The sequence below is a fragment of the Gobio gobio genome, assembly GCF_949357685.1.
Source record: "Gobio gobio genome assembly, chromosome: 6".
In the NCBI taxonomy this organism is placed as follows: Eukaryota; Metazoa; Chordata; class Actinopteri; order Cypriniformes; family Gobionidae; genus Gobio; species Gobio gobio.
The window spans coordinates 44,131,053-44,148,442 of record NC_137102.1 but is presented as its reverse complement, the minus strand read 5'-3'; the positions used below and the strand labels follow the sequence as shown (position 1 = coordinate 44,148,442).

Below are 17,390 nucleotides of genomic sequence, written 5' to 3'. Positions count from 1 at the left end.
TTGGTTTTCTCTGTGACATTTTTGTCCTACTTTGTAAACAGTAAATATATTAAAATAACACATAGTGACAAATAATGTAGCAATGTGACTTTCTGGAAAGCGGGATCACTACAGGTTGATGGCAGATGGACACAGCGTAAAATAGAAGCGATAGCAGGCGGGTCACAGGTGAGTGAGAGAACCTGGTGGGCACAGTGCACAGTTGCGCACAGTTGCGCACAAGAAAATCACCAATCATTGGACGTGTCAATCAAACATCAATTAAAAAAATTATCAACATACAGTAATAATCATGAAATATTTTGAATGGGACTCGAGTGGATTTGGGAATAAGTCCAATTCCTAATATGTTCGAGTACGAGTCAATACCAAGTCCAAATGCACATGAGTTCATGACAAGACCAAGACCATTAAAATAGGGTCTTGAGACCAAGTTCAAGACAGAGTCCGAGTCTCGAGTACAACAACACTGGAAATTCGTGTCCATGAACACGAATCAATAGATTGAACAACAGAACTGCCGTAAGATTGGGTTAGAAAATGTTTGATTTTTTGAGAAAAAGGTAAGCATGAGGGTACACCCCAACCCTTCTCCTAAACCTAACCACCACTGGACTGTAAACCCAGATCCTTACGATCATACAAATTCATACGAATTAGCCACCAATTTGCCATAATGTAAAATGTTTACAAATTGTCATGAGATTGTATTAGATGTCTCGTATGGAATGTCTTCATCATTATTCTGGATGTGCTTTTCTGTTGCTCAACTTGAATAACTCAAATAACTCTACTATACATACCATAATGCTCATCATTCACTTCATTCTGTGCTTTATGGTTGTTAACCGACAGTTGGAAGAAAGTTGTCTCCTTGCCATTTAGCACAGCTGGAAAACCGCAAGAGGTGTAAGACGATGACATACCAAATTAACCACAGGAGAGAAATGAGGGCATTTGCTATTCTTCAGAATGGGGAAGTGGTGTATAGAAAGATGATGACCTACAAAAGTGCCAAATAATGAATTACTTATGTACTATGAGACCAGTTAGGACGTTCCATATAAATTCTGTCCCCTTATTTCAAATATAAAAATATAATATTTAGATTGATATATTTAAAACTAAGAAGTAAGGCAACAGCCAATTACAATTACATTGAAAAAAGGATGACTCTATTGGTGCTTTCTCAGGGAAATAGTGGTAGATACTTTTTGCACCAAGCATAAATAGCATTTTTTTTTTTACTCTAAAAGCAGTGATAAATGCTATTCACACATGTGAATAAAAGTAATGTGCTATTTTGTATTAAAGGGTAAAATATTTACAATAGTGGGAGGAATAGAGTTTGGCTATTTGCACTTTTAAAATAGACACTTATTACACCATTAAAGGTAAAATGACACATAAATAGAAACTGTATTTTAATTGTGTATTTAAGGCATATTGTTGAAAATGTACCCTAAAAGTTAATTTTAGTTATTGACATATTCAGTTCATCCTACAGTGAATGTGAGAATTTAGTAAGAAGCATCTAGACTTGTTTTAGCATCGCTTGAGAGCTTTCATTGCTTCATAACTCTGAGGCAAACTGCAGTCGCTATGAACCACAGCATGGGTATGTAACGTTACGATTTAAAGAATATGCTTTTATTCAGCTGTATAAGGAAATGGATGTGTTAATAGATCCGAGCTTAAAACTGCACATTTTGTTTACACAGACTATCCTCGCCTCATAACGAAGCCGTGAGCTCTTATCAGCTTGGAGCGATTACCGCGAGTCCAGATTTAACCGCTGATCATGACGAAATTGTGTGTAAGTAACTTCTAATGTGTTTCTCATTCCATGTTTAATTTTACCGTGACTGTTTTTATTAATACCAGTCTCATGTAATTGTTTTCCAGCTGCATGTAAGACGTATTATGAATCGACACGCCGGAGCTTCAGATACAAACAACCTGAAACTGCGAAGTTTAGCTCGGAGTCGATCAAGAAGAAAAAGGGTAAGATTTATTATATTAGATCCGTTTTTTGTCAATGTGAGTATTTTTCAGGTTGCTTATTGTCTTTATGGATTGTATTACAGTTGCTGGAAGCGAGAGTGTGCTGGATGAGGTGGACGTTTGGAAGTCCGCGACCATTGAACTCATGTCTGACGAGGAAGACGGCTTTGTTGACGGGGTGTCTGGATGGATTGTGCGGCCACCGCGCTCTCGCAGCCTGGAGCTCGACGAACTTTACATTACATTACGAGACATTACTGCTGCACTGTACATAGTTGTGTGTTTAACAATAAAGCTCTTTCTTTGAGTCAACCGCTGTGTTTTATAAATTAAGCCCTTTCTTTGAATGAACAGCTGTATGCTTATAAATGAAGCCCCTTGTTTGAATAAACGGCACGGTCCGTATAATTTGCCCATATATTCCTTGATGGTATGAATACTTCATAGCACAATAACATTAATATGAAACAAATTATTACAACATAAATTATATATTTATTATTATTATTGGGGTTTACATTTATAATGAGCCAGGGGGACCAATAATGATTGGTTTGCAGTGATCTGCCAACCAATCACGAGGGATTTTTCTTTTTTAAATGTAGTGGCTTCAGCCAATAGTGAGTGAGTAAATTCAAGTCTGGCCGTTGACTCTCTGGTTTCGCTGCTATTCATATGCAAATTAGAGGCGTCGCACCTCCGCGCGGTCTCAGCGGGGGGCTCTCCACCTACGTCATGGTTCGTTTACGACAATTTGTGGCACAGACGAACGCGACGTTCGCTGCCTCTAAATTGTCGAAAGCTGCCGAAAATTAGGGAGATTTCCAGGAGTATACAGGCGTTTATGGGGTCGAAAATCCCACTTTTCATGCAGTGCTAGTGGTTAAACTACTGAACCATACAGGAATGGTTTTGATTTTTATCTTTTTGTAGAGTGCCTCTGTAAAAAAAAAACTAAACTAAAAAAACAACAACAAGTTTGTAAAAAAAGTATGGACATTTTAACGACCTTAAAATAAAATATCATTTAAATTTACTTTAAATGAACAGACACTGGTCTATCTATTTTCTAAACAATAACTAATAATTATTGTATGCCACAATGTTCACTTAAAATATTTATATTTAAAGCTACAGCCTGTAGTAATTAAACACAAGCCGTTCAAAATGCTCTGGCACAAAATATTTTAATTTATTTGACATCATTACCTCTACACATACACTCTAAAAAAAAAAAGGTTCTATATTGCACCAAAAATGGTTCTTGGCTCGTAATCATAGGGGAACCTTTTTTAGTGCTATATAGCACCAATTTTGGTGCTTCAGTGGTTCTTCAGCGGTTCTTCAGAGGTTCTTCAGCGGTTCTTCAGAGGTTCTTCACCGGTTCTTTGACTAAGGTGCTATATAGCACCTCTGAAGAACCGCTGAAGAACCACTGAAGCACCAAAATTGGTGCTATATAGCACTAAAAAAGGTTCCCCTATGATTACGAGCCTTTTTTTTTAGAGTGTAGAAATACATAATTACATCACATAAAAATTAAATAAAAAAATAGATATTAATAGATATAAAATATGAAAGTACAATCTTTTTTGTAAGGAAAAAGTGATCCTATACATTGATTTAAAAAAAAAAAAAAAAAAAAAAACACATCACAACTTATAAACTGTGTGATGTACAATAAAGTGCATGTTATCCAAAAGAAAAGAAAAAAACCTATACACAATGCAAAATGATACTGGCCAGTTATAGCCATAATTTTCATCCAAAGGTCTGCGTTTCAATCTGAGCCGATCACCGAGTCATATTTATGGTTGATGTATTCATAAGAGCCGCTGTCACAGACGGACGAGCTATACTTGATGCTGACTGAGGTTTCTTCTTTGCATCCAGGTACTTCATTGCTCTTATGGCCCATGGCGAGGAGGGATCCGAGCAGATTGTGATCCCTTTGATTGTAAGAAATCTACAAAATGAAACAGAACAGGCTATTATGACCATTTCCCCAGTCACATATCAGGTAAAATAAAGCTTTTATTCTCCATTTAGTTTGTGTCTTAATAATACAAGATAAGTCTGCAAAAATCTGAATGGATTCTCACCTCACAGCATTCACAGGGAACAAGGGTTTGTGCTGGATGGTGTAGCTACGCAGATACTTCAGAGGAACTCTAGTATTTGTAGTAGTTAGACAGCCCACACCCGGAACAACATCTATTGGAGATAAAAGCAGGACATTGATTTTAAATGTAAACTACCACTAAACGAAATATGTTACAAATACAATTATCATCACCAAATTCATTAGCAGTAATGAATTAAGTAGCAACACAAAATACTTGAATATTGGTAAGAATGTGAAACCCACCTTGCATTGAGGACGAGACCAGAAGCCACAGCAGCAGAATTGCATAGAAACCCAACATATGCGACTTCATTTTCTAGCTTGGTCGTCACCTGTGATGTGACCCTCAAGAAAGACGCAGTCTATTTAAGCGCAGACCTGAACTGGGACACACGGAACAACCACCCACTGACACGGCTCCTTCATGCCACCACAGGCAGAAAACTGGGTTAATACTAAACAAACCACTACCCAGAAGACTGGTTAAGGTTTTTATTAGTAAAGACATGGTCACATTACGTTTAATTGCTTGAAGGTATAACAACATGTCAATAGCTACGTTCCCATCACCCTGTTTTTATGGGCATTTTGAAATATCGCATCAGAAACAAGTGATGGAAACACCAAATTATTAGGGTGGCCGAGACAGCTCAACATGCTGCAACTGAAGAAAACACATGCAAATAGAAAAAAAAACAGCAAATAAAGAAAACATCTTTATCAGTTTTACAACAAGTGCTGCAAAAGTTCACAACACAACCAAATACAGAAACGCGCTGCAAACGTTCACAACACAACCAAAGAACAAATCTGTTTGATGCATTTCCTGATTTTTTTTAGGTCATGGTGGTCTGCTTCTTTTCTCAAACCATGCACAAATTGGGGGATTTTACCATGTTGCAGTATCAGAGTGCAAATCACATCCTTGTGGCTGAATGTTTTTTAGCAATGAGAAAGTACCCAGTGTAGAGAACTGTTAACTCAATGATGAAGGAGAGCAGGGTTCAAATGAGGTGTTTTATAATCTCAAAATTAAAAAAAAGAAAATAATAATAAACTGAGCAAATGAACATACAGTGATGTGAAGACAAGACCCAACATTGTGACAGGAAACACTATAGCTCTGCATCTGAAATCGAATACTTTCCTACTATAGAGTAGGCTATGCAAAAACAGTATGCAAACAGAGTAGTATGTCCGAAGTAATAGTATTCGAAAAACAGTTGGTGAAAAAATCTAAGGATGACCTACTACTTCTGGCGAGATTCTGAAGTGTGCATACACTTTACTATCCCATGAGGCCACGGGAGAGGATTTGTGAATGGAGGTGAAGCGACGCAACTGACACCATAGATCACATGACGATGACAACATGGCGGACATAGTACATCTGAATTTCATTCATACTACACACATTCAAACTATATAGAACATACTTTTTTAACAGTCTTAAGGCCTGTTCACACCGGGGCGATTTTCGCACGCGTTTATCGCCGACGTTTAACGCCTCGGGACTAAACAATGGGCGCCAATGTGAGTGTTCACACCGACGCGCAAAACGCCAGACGTAAAAGCGTAATTTTTAAAAAAACGCCTCGGGTTCGTTTTTTTATTTTGACGCGGCGCGTAAAAAACTGTCCTACCAATGAGATCGGCGCTTTTGTTCATGTGCCTGGAGCTGCTGAAGTGACAGTAAAACACGACTTGGTGGCGCTCAAGCACAAAACGGTCTTGCCGAGCACACATTGATACGACGAAGAAGTAGTAAGTAGACAAAGAAGAAGATGAACTGCTAATGCTGCTTGCCAGTTAGCAAAAAGTGTGTGAATGGTTTTGTCCATATACATAATATTTCTATGGTTTTGGCAAGCACGTAAATACTGTCTCTCTTCTCCTTTTGTGTGACAAGCGAGTGTCAGAGGCTTAAAGTGCCGCAGCACCATCTTGTGTACCGGGAGCGCATCGACTGAATGTGCACGTTCACTCGGCGCAGCGCCAGTGAAAATCGCTTGGGTGTGAACACTCAAGACGCGCCGAAAAACGGCACGAAAAACGCTGGCGATAAGCGCGCGCGATATTCGTCTCGGTGTGTACAGGCCTTTAAAGTACGTTTCTAACCTAATGTACAGTAGGACCTGTTATATAGTTTGTGATTTCGGACACAGCATAGGGCTTATACATAGGGGTAATAGGAATAACAACATACCAGAAAAAAATTAAGGGGGAACCGTAACAAAGCAAAACTAAAAACTAAAAGTCCACAACACAAGAGCGCAAGGACATCACACCCAGGTTAATGCAAGTGTTTTTTTATGTTTATGTTTACATAATGAAGCACATATGTGCAGGTCAGTCCAATGCTAAAAAGACCATTATTTGTGTGTACAATTACTAGGAGTGTCAAAATTAATAGTTTCTTCGATGCATCGCGATGCAGACGAGGACGATTCGTTTCAGTAATAGACCATAACCGATTCTAATGTACTGATTCTTTTCTGCCGTCATTTGTCACGTACGTGCGTTGTCGCGGTAGCATACAATGGAAGAGGGATGGGAGACGCGAGTGAGAGTAATTAAAATACTCCAACAACTTTAAAAGATGACATCTGGGCACATTTAGGCTTTTGTGAACAATCTGGTAAGCACGACCTGGAGAACACATGTGCTGTGTGTAAATCAAAGCTATCTGATTTATCAAAACGATTTCATTTACATTTGGTCACATAAATGTATCTCCGCAAAACGGATATAACGGATCCAATCATTAATTCCCGCACTATATGCAGATTTATTGAAGTTCACGTCACCGAAAACAACAGATGTGAGCTGCATTTTTTTGATCATCATTGAGCCGCGCACTCTCCTATTGCGGTCTTTGATTTTGAAATTAGTAATCAAAGACCCCAATAGGAGAGCGTGTGGCAACAGCACTGGTCAGATCATTAAGTTTCTTTACTTTTAATGAGTATGATTGTATGTTGAGCACCTGCAAATTTACTTTCGGTAGTTTGTGCGTTTGCTTGATGAAGAGATACGCAGCTGCTCGTCTGCGGCAATGCGTGCTTCAGTAGCGCCGTCATATCTTGCTATGTCATATAGCCCATAACACGCTGACACGTAAAAATGTTTTAGCATTGTTGGTCAACCAGCTTTACCAGAAAGACCATACTGGACAACCAGTTTCACCATCTTAGGCATTTACACTGTACACTTAACCCGAAACAACCTAAGACACTGACCCAGAAAACCTTAGGCCGAAAAGGAAGTGAAAATAGAGCGATTTACAATAGATGCAGACAAAATGATAAACCAAGCTTTTGCTTTCCACACCATCTAAATATTGGTCTCTTAAATGGATAGTTCACCCAAAAATGAACATTAGCCCATAATTTACTGACTCAAGTCATCCTAGGTGTATATGACATTCTTTTTTCAGACAAATACAATCGGAGTTATATAAAAAAATGTCCTGGCTCTTCCAAGCTTTATAATGGTAGTGAATGGCTATTCTGTTTTGAAGACCATAAAAGTGCATCTATCCATCATAAAAGTGCTCCACACGGCTCCGGGAGGTTAATAAAGGCCTTCTGAAGCGAAGCAGTGCGTTTGTGTGAGAAAAATAAACATATTTAAAACTTTAAAGCTACACTGTGTGATATTTTCCCCCATCTAGTGGGGAACTGGTATATGACCATCCAGTGAATTTTAGTTTCTGTTCTGTTCAATTCCGATTTCGTTTTAACTCCTACGGTGGCCGATTTAGTCCAAGATTAATATGGCTTCCTGTTCGACCTCGTCCACATTCGACACGGTGCCTGTGGGATATTCTGTGCATAGTGGGATGGTTGGAACTCAACTGGCCTAATTATTCGGCTAGAAAGAACTGCAGCTAATCCAGAGTGAACTTTGATGATAGTAATGTTTATTCAGTCATCCAATTGCAAGGCATAAACAGGTTTGCATGGATATGTACATAAATGTGGTTTCTGTGAGAGAACAAATTAGGATGGTAAATATACATGATAATGACATGACAGAATATACACAGTTAAGAACTGTATAACTACACTTATAAGTTACATTTGTATAATGTAACCGTAAACCAGAGCTTATTGTACCATATATAGGCGCTAAATGCAGCTGCATTAAAAGGAGCGGAGCTGCCGCTGCTAACAAGCGGTGTCCGGTTACAAAAGTGTGTGCGCAGGTTTAGCTCTGTATAACAAGTGTTAATATGCTGATCAGACCTGATACATATTTCCATCAACATACATTACAAGCAAATATTTTCTATAAACGAATAAACATTGTTAATAACTGAATGATTATTCAAATAGGTGAGCATTACGCTATTGTATGTTGACACAAAAATACTTCTGAGGTGACATCAACTGAATTACGCGATGACACACTCTGAAACACATCCACAATGACAATAACTATTATTACTTACGGAGTTATTAACGCACAGAAATACCACACAAGGAAAAACAGACTTTTGAGGAATAAACAAGCCAGGAAAACTCCGTATAACTCTGTTACTGGAGCTGCTGAGATGAAAACTCTCTGTGCATGCACCAGACAAGTCTGAACAAGTTGACGCGCACAGTGTTAAAACCGGTTAAAACGCGAATGGCGAAGCTTGAATTTACGGGTATGTCCCTCGTTGGCTAATGTACTTTCAAGATGGAGGAGCAACATGGCGACCACCGTTAGATCCCATTACCTTATGTATTTTCAATGGCATATTATAAACTTACGAGAATACTTTATTACTTGAAAGAAGTAAATATACATTAATGAGCACATATATTTTTGAAAGAACTAAGTGTTTTTAGCTAAGAATAGACTAAAAAAGTTACACAGTGTAGCTTTAAAAACTAAAATAATACGCTCCGGCAGACAGCCTACACAAGTCGACTTACAGTAAAAGAATAGTGATTTCATGAACGATTTGTTCATTTTGAATTAATCTTTAATATGACTTGGGAACAGCGAGCTGTCTCAGAGAGCAATTCGTTAATTTTGTGTTGACCGGGCATGCACAACATGCCATTAGTACAGGATCTTTTCTGTTTCTGCATATATGGGGCTGTGACTTGGTGAATGAATAACTTGAAACTGAAGACTCGAGAGGTGAACTAATCAATTCTGTTTCCGGGACTGCATGCATTGCATATGGGGCTGTCACAGCCCAAATCAGACACTGATTATGGAACTAACAACTCGAACCCGAAGACACAAGAGGTGTAGTAATCTTTCCATGGAACAGACGTGATTAAATGTGAAGTGACAAAAGAAAGAACGACTCAGAGGTGAGGTGAACTAAGAGACTGAAGACCCAGCTAAGCAATTAATTAATCATGTCCTTCTCACAGTTTGCATTAGCATCTTCAAGATGGCGCCGCGGATGGCCACCCCAGTGTGGAGCTCTCCAGTTATTGTGTTGTTTTTGTTTGTTTGTTCTGCATTTAGTCATTCTACAATCTTTATCAGTTTCACCAAAGACGAACTACTGGACATTAGGAAACTCACACCAGACAACATTTGATGTTTATGATGTTGACTATTTTATGATTTGACTATTCTGATGTTTTGCTGGACATTCTCGTCAGAGGGGTAGTGGTTTATTCAAATGCGCGGTCAGACGCAAACCTGGGAAGCGAGCCGGTGCACTGGTTCTCTGCAAGCGCGGCCTCCGCACTGCACTCCCCAATGTTCATCTTGCGAATCTCCGATTCCTTTCCTAACAAAAAGGACGAACTTCTCCTCACCTGCACTAACAAGGATTTTTTTATACTCTGCTGCACTCTGCTTAACTGACATCTGGCTGAGTGAAGCCATACCGGACAGCGCACTACATCTGCCGGGCTTCCAGCTGTTCTGAGCGGATCGCATCGCGGAGCTATGCGAGCCCTTAACTCTTAACTCCCCGCCAAACACAGAATTTTCCATTATTTGAGAGAAAGGGCTTCCCTGCCAAACACTGAATTTTCCGTGTTTTCACTGTTATACGGTAGGGGGCGCTATTCCGCATCTTCTGAATGAGTATAGAATCTCCTGATCAAAACACAGGCGAAGAAGAGGCAAAAAAAATCAAGTGATCGTATGTAAGTGTAGCGTGTCTGGACCGGTCACTCTCTTACACACAAGAACCACACGACCACTCGAAGAGATTCAGCACTTTACTCCATCTGTAACTGTAATCAGGAAAAATAATAATGAAAATAATGAATAATTTAAATTAAATGTAAATGTAAATGTACATAATCAGTGAAGCAACGGGGCGACAGATTCTCCCTCTCTGGTACACACAGAATATTTTGCGGGGAGAAACGATAAGCACATAAATCATCGGCCTCGTACACAAGTAGACTCATATTACACAATAATGGAAAATAATAATGTAAATGTAAATAAATTATACTGTTTATAATATATAAATATCTTGTTTTCCTTATACGTCAGATCAATATTCTTACTAACATAATAAATATATTACAGTAGTGTATAATATAACATAATTTGTATATTACAATATTATATAAAATACAATATCTATATTACATTATTAATATATGTTAATTAAAATATTTATACAATAACATCCTATAATAAAACAAAAACAATTATAATACCATTTGTATATATAAACCCATATTTCCACACATTACGTATCAAAAATGGAATAAAACATGGGATATATTCGGCACCGTACCATGTGCAAGCCGCACCATTTTTGATACGCAACATTATTTTCACATAACTTGAGAACAATAATATAGGAACAACATTTTGTGAAGTACACTAAACTCTTCTTTTTACCAAACATAGAAAAACAATTTAAACATTAGTATAAACCATAAATAAAGAAAATACAATATAGAAGAAAAGAAAATACACAGGTCACAACAAATCAATGAATCATTTCACACCAGTTACATAAGCAGATGCATATGTAAAATAACGTGATCATCAACATTAAACATCATATAAATCAAAACTGCCTAATGTTACTGAATGAAATGTCAACCCAGGAAGAGCTCTAGGACTGTGTGTGTTGATGGACTCGATCTACTGCATCTTGATCATCGCTCTGAATCTGATCTGGATGTAGTCTTTGACAAAAACATGATTTTCTCAGCTTTTTGTACAAAATGTCGCTTTTTTTATGAAACTTACCCATATTTAAATGTTGATAAAAAAGGAATGAATTAATAACATTTTTGTTGTTGTTGTTTAAAAGCAGAGGGTCTGCTCTATCTTTTCATATATTTCATGCTCAGATATTCATACAACAAAATATTCTATGTGCCATTGCATTTTTGTGAAAATGATCAAAAACCCTGCACTGTAAGCTTATACAGGTTGATTGAACTTAAACAATTTATGGAAACTCGTTGCCCTAAAAAAGTTAATTTTGTCTTGTTGAAAAAACAAAACATTTCCAGTTTAATGTACTTAAGATTTCAACAGCATTTAATTAAAAACTTTTAGTTAATTGAACTAACAAACTAACTTAAATTTTAGGTCACCATGATGCAGATGAGTGTTCGTTTTAGTTGGGCTCTTGCCGCAATGCATGCTGGGACCCATTGGGGAGTTTTGATTGGTGGTACCCAGCATGCACTGCAGCATGAAGCTTTTCATTGTCACCATTGTTGAGATTCATACGCAGATTCTTGATGTCTGCATGTGTTTAAGTAATGCCGTAGATTTAAACCTTTTGAGCACTACATGGTTTTAAAATCTTGAATATTATTCAATTACCATAACAGTGCTGGATCTCGTGTTATAGAATAACATTAATAACATCACGTAAACACAAAATTGATAACACATTACCTCTATAAACAGAACATTTTAGTGTGATTGAGATTAGTGATTCAGCTTCTACATGATGATGTCATCATCATCAATACAGTAAGTCAAAGTCACCTGATCACATTTTCTCTTTGGCTTGTCTTGGCATAACTAAAGTGTTTTTTTAAACACACAGTTAAAGCAGCCAAAGAAAAGAAAAAACTAATGTTAAAGAGCCAAGGGTCAACTAAAACAAACACTTATCTCCATCATGGTCAGACAGAAATAAAGCCAGTCTGGTTAGTGATGTGTGAAGCTGGTAATGCTGTTGGTGGAGTTGTTTAATCCTCCTCTGCTGAGATCTTCAGAGATTTAATGTCTTCTTTTATCTTCTGTTGATTTATTTAGTTATTTCAAAATGAAAACCTTAAACAAAATAAATTGTTTAAATAAAGTCAACAGTATCGTAAAATAATTTTTTGAGTGTAAACACAGCCTAAACTTGCATTTTGTTTTACTGGCTAACTGTTATACATCTAATTTATTAGGGATTAATAATGTATTAGCTGTTTGAGACCAAAATGTAAAGTTACAAGGCCTATACTGAAGCAAACGTTGATAAAAATGCGTGCAGCTGCATCCATGCCTGACTTCAGTTCAAAGAGCCAATCAGCATCTTCCTTGTATTGCGTTGTATTGACAACCGACTAAAATAGGCTTCTTTAAGTACATTTAATCTAAACAATTAAATAGAATGAAAAAAATCATGCAAATCGTACAACAAACGAAAAACATTTAGTCATTGAACAAATCTGTTGGAGTTTATGTTTATTGTACCTAAATAATTTGAATTAAAACAATTTCAGGGATAACAGTGTGGCGGTGGCTGGCAACTTTTTTTTGTCAAGCTCCTGAAATTTGCAGACAACACCACTATCATCGGCCTCATCCAAAACGGTGACGAGTCTGCTTACAGACTGGAGGTTGAACAGCTGGCTGCCTGGTGCAGTAATAACAACCTTGAACTGAACACATTCAAAACTGTGGAGATGATAGTGGACTTCAGAAATAACAGCCCAGCACTCCCCCCACTCACCATCATGAACAACAATGTGGAAGCAGTGGAGTCATTCAGGTTCCTGGGCACTGCCATCTCTCAGGACCTGAACTGGGGCAATCAAATTGACTCCATTGTGAAAAAGGCCCAGCAGAGACTGTACTTCCTTCGCCAGCTGAGGAAGTACAACCTTCCACAGGAGCTACTGATTCAGTTCTACTCGGCTGTCATTGAGTCTGTTTTATGCACTTCCACCACTGTCTGGTTTGGTTCAGCTACCAAATCAAACGTCAGGAGACTACAACGTACAGTCTAGACTGTGGAGAGGATTATTGGTGCCTCCCTGCCAACCCTCCAGAGTGAGAGCAGGTAAAATCATCACAGACTCCACTCACCCAGGACACCACCTGTATTAACTGTTACCGTCAAGACGGCGACTCAGATCACTAGCCACTATAACATCTAGGCACAGGAACAGTTTCTTCCCACAGGCCATTTCCCTTTTGAACAGTTAAATACCCCCCAAGGCATATGCCTGTAGAAGCAATATTCCCACTGTTTAGTGCAATATCTTCTAAACTCGATATGTATTCATACTATTCAAAATACTGTAAATATGTTCATAATCTGTAAATGTTTACAGATCTGACTAAACCGATCTATGACCTTATACTATTTTCATATTTTATTCTTAGAATTTCTATTATGTTCTTGTTGTAGTTGTATTTATATATGTGCACTGGAAGCTTCAGCATCATGACAAATACTTGAGTGGAAGCCATTCGCCACCGTCGTTTTTTCAATGATGGTTGACTCGCATTGACAGGAATATCTGATCTGTCCCCTTACATGGCAAATGCAAATGCACGTATCGTATTCATATCAGATTTATTTCCACATATGATTGAAGCCTGAATCCAATCTGAGAATATCTGTATCCATGTGTTTTCTTCCTGCTTACATGTTCGTGGGTCATATCCAGAGGTGTAGTGGTAAACAAAGAGGTGGGTAAACTATAAATTCTGGGTGACCGCATCGTGGTCACGGTAAGGTGGGCCACTGCCTAGCGTTGGTGTGTATCCTGATGATAGCTATTGTTCTCAGAGAGAACAAAAATATTTAAGAGAGATAGAGAGGGGAGGCTTATATCCAGGGGTTCCAATGCAATGCACTTGTACATAATGATTAGATTTGTGATTTTTTCATAGTCGATTCATCTGTTGAATATTTTCTCAAGTAATCGATTAGTTGTTTGGTCTATAATATGTCAGAAAAATGTGGATCAGTGTTTCCCAAAAGCCCAGGATGACATCCTCAAATGTCTCGTTTTGTCCACAACTCAGTTTATTGTCACATATAAGAGAACACTAGAACATATTCACATTAAACAAGCTGGAATCAAATAATTTTACTTTTGTCATAAAAAATTACTCAAGCCGACTAATCGATTATCAAAATAGTTGTCGATTACAGTTTTTGCCAATTGCTAATGAGGCAGGTGCAGATTAACAACAGAAGGATGAATTTGGTGCCACATATTTTAATTTAAAGAAAACTCAGTTTCTGTAATTAACAGAAGAAAGACAATATAAGTTGCACTGTAGTTTCCACAAGTGTAATGGCTGCTGACATTAACAGACGATTTTGCTAAACTAAAAAAACAATAAAACTAAACATTTTCCATTTGAACACAAAATACACTGCATCCTTACAGCTTTTTTTTTTACAGGGTTTCGACATGCTCTCTACATTAAACCAGCTGCCTGTGATTAATTAATATCACAACAATATCCACGAGTTGTGAAACGAAAGTTTCTGCTTCTGTAGCTATAGGTCTGTAAGAAAAACTACACTACCCACAGTCCTAAGCTTAACAGCGACGTCTCTGATTGGTCCAAATCGCTTACCATAGAAACGTTTACCGTACCCGTGAACGGCTGTAGCGATAACAATAACTAGCTAGCTGACTAGCAAAGGGAGCTTGTTGTCACAAACTTTCAGTGGTTTAAATACCAGAGAATGCATATAATTACATCCAGTTATTTATCTGATAATAATGTATCCTGAATTTTACTTGGAGGCCTACATTGGCTAATGGGAAAAGGAAGAGGTGACTTGTTGAGTCAGTGGCATGAATCTAACCGTGAACCCCAAAAACATAAAGTTTAGTACTGTTTTCTGAGCTCACTCACTTTGGGCTTGTAGCCGAGCCCGTTTGCTGGCATTAGGAGGAGGGCTGCTGTCTTGACGGCGTTTAAAAAATTGCCGGATATCCATTTTTGGATCTTGGTAGCATGTCGTTCATGAATGATTCGTTCATTTTGAACGAAACTTTAATATGACTCGGGACTACCGAGTTGTCTCAGAGAGTGATTTGTTCATTTTGTGTTGACCGCGGATGCGCATTACGCAACATGTGGGTTCTGATTCTGAATCGACAGGTGAGATCCGAGTCTTTTGTTCTTCCTGTCAGTCCCATAGAGACGGAAAGAAAAAAGATAAGTTCATTTTGCTGAACGAGACTCAAAGATCCGAGTCAGTAAAATGATCCGAACTTCCCACTACACTGACAGTTGCAGCGCAATATGAAAGATTTTGTCTAACTGTACAACAAACAACCAATGAAAATGAACAATATGAAACTAAAACGACATAAGCTTAATTTAAAATGGCTTAGGAACTGTAGGCTATTTAGAGGTAGATAAACTCAATTTAGAGGTGGATAAATGCACTTTGGGGGTGGGTAAACGCTATTTCCGAATTTTGGAAGGTGCGTAAACAGCGTTTACATGCGTTTAGCCTCCACTACATCACTGGTCATATCCGATCATGCCACATGGGAGGGAAATTTGAGTCACTTGAACCATAATGTGAATGCATTACTGTACTGGTTCACCAGCTACAACAGCACTTACAGAAATATAATTAAACCAACCTGGATCAGCATAAAAATTCATGTGATCCAGACAAAGGTGGGAATATCTAAGTGGAAATTTCCCACTTCCGAAATGTACTGTAGCTACACACCACATTATGCATTGACTGGATTCAAAATACCACTGCAGTTCTCTATAGTTCTCTGTCTCTGTAGGTGGAAATGTCTCACGACAGATGTAAAATACATAATGAGAGCAGTAAAATACTTTTTAGAGCTCTTTTGCTCTTTTGCTCTTTTTTTTTAAGATCCTTTGTCCAAAATGCATGAGGCTATTAACAAATTCACAAAACAATCTTTGAAACAATCTTTATTGTATAAAGTGCAATATAAATAAAGGTGACTTGACTTGACAATGTCTATTTGAAATACATATTGTGTTAGATGTAAAAAGAAACATTCTCAACATTGTTTTTCGTTGTGCTATGCAATGCTGTCTTTTCCTTTTTGTATTGCAATTATATGGTCCGATAGATAGATAGATAGATAGATAGATAGATAGATAGATAGATAGATAGATAGATAGATAGATAGATAGATAGATAGATAGATAGATAGATAGATAGATAGATAGATAGATAGATAGATAGATAGATAGATAGATAGATAGATACAACTGGCTCATTCGTGATGGTCGAGTCCTCTTCCTCCCATCCAGCTGAAATGTCTCTGTGGTGTTAGTAGATCCTCTCCAATCTTGCCCCAGATTGGTTCTTGGGATAGGAAATTCTGTTTAATTTCCTGTTTTTGTCTGTGTTGTGTTTCCTATAATGTCTATTCAATTCTGTGTGTAATTATGAACCAGCTTCTTCGCCGGAGTAGAGCATATTGGTAGCCTGGATGCCAGCCGAATTTAGCCCCGCCCACAAAAATGTTTGCTCGGGCAATTCGGTCTGGACTCGCTCCATAGAGGAGTAATTATACCCGAACAGAAACTGTTCGGACCAATGAAATTGTCAGGGCGGGCTTTAGACGATGATGGACAGATGATCAACAGTAACGTAATCATCCACGTCATCGAAGGCTCTTGGGTTCAATTTGCTCTTATCCTAAACGGAGAACTTGTTCGTATATGCATTCACCTTCACTATTTCTCTCAGAAACGATGATCGTGTTGGTAAGTACTCTGTGTATCCTTAAATTCTTTTATTACTGGCAAAGATCGTTTACACAAATTTTTTTCTTGTAACGTTACTTAATCCAGCGTGCGTGCAGACAGGGTTGCCAAGTGTTTTTGGAAGTACACTAGCAACATCGCATTATGTTTCTGCTTTGGAGCCAAGAGTATCTCTTCACTCCTTCAAGCCTGCTAACTGAGTCTTTGTCAGCCTTCGAGACGAACAGCTTTCCAGAGGCGTTGGATCTACGGCGCGTTCCAGCGATCGCATACTGCCTGCCTGCTGATCTGCGCAGTGGTCCGTCTGACAGCTGGTGTGTGGTCCCTGGGCGCTTTGGCGTCTCTGCGA

General features: G+C 38.2%; 2 protein-coding genes across 2 annotated transcripts; one reads left to right on the top strand and one right to left on the bottom strand.

The window, feature by feature from the left end:
• Positions 1-569: 569 nt before the first annotated feature.
• LOC307128556 (uncharacterized protein) lies at positions 570-2,311 on the top strand (the record flags this gene model as incomplete). The annotated part of the gene is made up of 5 exons (XM_079820468.1): positions 570-575; positions 1,563-1,618; positions 1,722-1,816; positions 1,906-2,004; positions 2,088-2,311. 5 exons carry the CDS (start codon positions 570-572, stop codon positions 2,309-2,311), a joined length of 480 nt encoding a protein of 159 aa, XP_079676594.1.
• Positions 2,312-3,798: 1,487 nt separating this feature from the next.
• On the bottom strand, positions 3,799-4,460 carry LOC307128555 (eotaxin-like; the record flags this gene model as incomplete). The annotated part of the gene is made up of 3 exons (XM_079820467.1): positions 4,373-4,460; positions 4,107-4,218; positions 3,799-3,970 (listed from the first exon to the last, which is right to left on the bottom strand). Exons 1-3 carry the CDS (start codon positions 4,440-4,442, stop codon positions 3,799-3,801), a joined length of 354 nt encoding a protein of 117 aa, XP_079676593.1. The 5' UTR covers positions 4,443-4,460.
• Positions 4,461-17,390: the final 12,930 nt, after the last annotated feature.